At 39.8% G+C, this 4,019-nt stretch overlaps 1 protein-coding gene across 1 annotated transcript; it reads right to left on the reverse strand.

The window, feature by feature from the left end:
• Positions 1–766: 766 nt before the first annotated feature.
• LOC149145594 (uncharacterized) lies at positions 767–2,885 on the reverse strand. Its single transcript, XM_089448238.1, has 2 exons — positions 1,896–2,885; positions 767–1,223 (listed from the first exon to the last, which is right to left on the reverse strand). The coding sequence occupies exons 1-2, from the start codon at positions 2,883–2,885 to the stop codon at positions 798–800; spliced, it is 1,416 nt and encodes a 471-aa protein (XP_089304364.1). The 3' UTR covers positions 767–797.
• Positions 2,886–4,019: the final 1,134 nt, after the last annotated feature.

A 4,019-nucleotide genomic window follows, 5' to 3' on the forward strand; every position in this document is an offset into this window, starting at 1 on the left:
GAGAGCCACTTATATACAATATTTTTTTTACTAATAAAACATCCATACTCCAACTAACTCTGCATTTAATTTTTTTAATTAAAAAACAAAAAAACCCACCTATATACAATATTTTTTTCCCTAATAAAACATACATACTCCAACTAAATCTCTATTTAAAAAAAACAAAGGACCCACCTATATACAATATTTTTTTACTACACCAACTAACTATGTATTTAAAACATATAGAGAAAAAAACACACATTCATTCGAGAAAAAAACACACATTCATTCATTTAAAATTGAAAATATTTATATTTGAAATTTTATTTATGATTCGGTTCAGGAAAAATAATTTAAACTTATCATTAATATTGTGAGGGTGCAAAATTTACTCAAGCCTTACGCTTTATGAACTAACCGCTTCCATAAAATTTGATCCCGTATTACTTATATTATTACTTTTATATTTTATTACTTATAATACTACACTTAATTTAACTTAATTTATTTCCGTCAAAACGTAAAAATTGGTGGAATATCAAACATGATACTCCTGCAAAATATGTCATCTGAGCTTAACCAAAAAAATACGAGTCATCTGGTACCAATATTTTGAAACGGTTGTAAAAACTTACCTTTGAATGTGTGAGAGAAAGGCCGACATGATCGTTTAGCCTGTTGAGCTAATAGTAGAAGAGATCCAGAGCTGAGCTGGAACGAACCCGCTCAATACATTAAATACTAAACTGAATATATGGTCCATATTATTATAATTATTACACCCACCCTTGGCTCATTCCAGATCTATTAACCTATTCTTCAGACTTACCCCCAACCTTGGCCTTCTCTTCAGTGGGAGCTCCATCAGCTTTTTCTTCGACGCCCACAGCCTCGGCGGGTGCTTGAACAACAGTCTCTCGTTTTGCAGGTTCGGCTTGTTCGGGCACTTTGGTGAAATCGTCGAGTTTTGACACTTCGTCGGATTTCACCGGGGCCGATTCTGCTTCAGGCTCCGAGGCATGCGGCATTACAGTTATTTCCGCTGCAGATTTCTCTACGATGGCGGGGCTTTCACCTACTTTTTTCTCTGCCGCGGGAACCTCTTGTGTGGGACTGCAGGCAGGAGCTTCTTCTTCAGTAGCGTCTTCAATCACGGGTTCAATCTCGGTAACCTTCACAGCTTCCTCTAGGGGTTTCACTTGTTCTTCGCTTGCGACCAATTCAGCTGACGTGGTAACCTGCAGAAAGAAACAATTCATCACGGGGTGATCCTATACTTGGTAAACCTTTCGATCCATGCAATTTTAAGCGGAAGTTGGGATCCATAGATCTCGCAACAGATCAATCGATCTAAACTAAAAATATGAAATCAAAACGGGTAGGAAGCATAAAATAGCAATGTCAACCTGCGGAGCCTCATTGATGTACCTCTACACCGGCGATATTCTACTAATTCGGGATGTTTACACAGGACGATAAAGAGATTGAATCTTCTAATTCAAACGGAAATTCAATGGATGGTATCAGAAGTTTTATGGGTGGACTTGTAAATTGGCCATAGAAATCCTACAATATATTATGCATAAGTGGAGACTGAAAGTCTGAAACGGCCTGGGATATGAGAGAAACAAAAAATTCCTCGTCAACGTGAAGCAATTTGGTCTTGGAGACACGGAAACTGTAAACCTTACTCACCCTAATCACTGGTAATCACATACAGTGAAAGCGTGTCCAAAAAAAGCGCGTCAAAGATTATTGGAGACTCTCTTGACTAAACTACGCTTTATTCCTTATTTATTTAAAAATATGGAATAAAATAAATTTTATGTCAGGAGAGCGAAAAAGAAGATAAAGCTTCAATAATATTAGTATTGATTAAATATTCAGTTCACAATGAGTGTAGAGCATACCATCGACGATTCTGTTGTTGTTGTGGTGCAAATGTGCATTGTCGGACACAATCCCAGCCGTTCCAAGAGTGCCGTATTTTTCCCGGCTATGTAAACTGCTTGGAGCAATTTACCTTCCTGGAAATCTTGTGCCCATTTAGTGCAGTTATCCACTAATACGGCCCCCACACTCTCTAAGCAATCACCCATAATGTCTGCTAAAGCACTCTGTAATTCATTCACCACTTCAATAAAATTTCCTGTTGAACTGCAATCTATGCTCTTGCATAATTTGTATAAGGCGTTCGCTGCCCCTGCCTTCTTCCAATCCAGAGTATCTCCTCCATGTTCAATCACCTCAACTTTCCTTTTACTTTCTTCCGCAAGCTTCTCGATTGTCGCAGCCACTTCTTCCATGTATACTACAGTAGTAGTATCTACAACATTTTCTGCAGTTTCTTCCTGTAATGCTTTGAATACACTATCTGCCGCTTTACTCTGCAAAATATCGGTTGTGGGATCTGATTCCTCCACCAAATCCAGCAGTTCACATGCCTCAGAATATGCTTTTAAAGCTTTTCTCCCACAATCAGGTGACAAACGAACAATTATATTGACCAATGAAACTGCTGTTAGCTTCAACGACGGTTTACTAGCATATATGTAATGCTTCTCCACGTCTAACAAAGGGCCAGGATCTCGTTTCCACAAGAACCTCAAACCTGTTTTATTGTGTGATTTTGCAGGATCCAAACCCCGTATACCTTCACATCCTGTCGACTTTCTATAGTCTGTCAAAAATCTGATTAGCGCATCGCATTTTTTGCCATCCATGTTGCCCTCTTTCATAAGTTCCTTTGCTCGCTTGATGGAATTTAGATTTGTTACAATCACGGTCCGTGGATCCCCCCACAGGAGGTCCACGTTCTCTAAAACTTCTTTGTATTCTGAGAAAGCTTTGTCCACTGTTTCGCCCTGCTTTGATAATAACTTTGAGGATATTTTCTGCATAAACCTATTATCCAATACAATCTCTGCGAGTAACCAACATGCTTTACTAAAGCAAACCACAAGAAACTGCAGCCAATACACACATCGCAGCAATTGTCCACATAAACCATATTTCTATTCCTTCCGCGCCAATCATGTCATTTACTTTTTCATCTGCTTTACTCTTTTCCTTCATTAATGCTGCTTCCTGCAACTCAAGAATGTACCTGGTCCAAAAGTCCTCTACCTGGAAATAGGTGTACCATCTTGCATTCGGATTCCAACTTTGCCATCTTCCATAGTACGCTACAGAGGTAAGACATCTCCAGCCGATGATTGCCCATCCCGCTGACATGAATGTAGCTTCCATAACAGATGTTATGAATTTTAAGTACGATTTGACACCAGCAAACACATGTATGATCGGGCCCTGAATAAGCCATCCAGTGATTGAACTTAGATTGCAAATTGTGACTGCTACTGCGGCTGACGTGGCTAACACTGATCTTGCAATTATAGATTCAGGATAACATGCACGGGAGACAATCCAAGATTTGAGTACCAGATTTTCTACTGCATGAGAAGAGTTCTCTGTAGCGTTACCTTCATTTCCCAGAATTATTGGAATTTTTTGAGCAATGATATCCCGGATGCTTCTATTGGCTATGGTTGCACAGGTGAGGAGGAGGAGAAGCCAGATCAACGATATTGATATTAGCACACTCGATACTATGAACGAATATTCAGTAACGTGCTTGACGTGTGGCCAAAAATAGAAGAAATAGGGAATGACAGATAATCCAGAGCGACCCAAACGATGATGTATGGCGGAGAACTCGGAGAAAATGTGGATGAAGACAGTGAGCCCTAGAGCAGTTAATTTGCCCCATGAATCTTCATAACCGGAACGGGCCATCCCTGGCAACATGTAGGCGACTATCACAATTAACATTACCCTGCTCCAATGTATCATAAATAAGTTATTCTTAATTACCTCACCGCTCAATGGCTGTGGATCGTTCAAGATCTCTTTTAGTAAAGTGCTCTGTGCGTTCAGCATGTTCATAACTTGGATGGTCAGAGCACTGAGGATGAGCGCATTGCCAGGAACCCAATGGGCTCTCTTCTTTCTTGCCTTCACTGTATCCATTCCGA

The sequence above is a fragment of the Pinus tabuliformis genome, chromosome X, assembly GCF_031772625.1.
Source record: "Pinus tabuliformis cultivar Carrire ecotype Pingquan chromosome X, CPIR1, whole genome shotgun sequence".
Classification (NCBI taxonomy): domain Eukaryota; kingdom Viridiplantae; phylum Streptophyta; class Pinopsida; order Pinales; family Pinaceae; genus Pinus; species Pinus tabuliformis.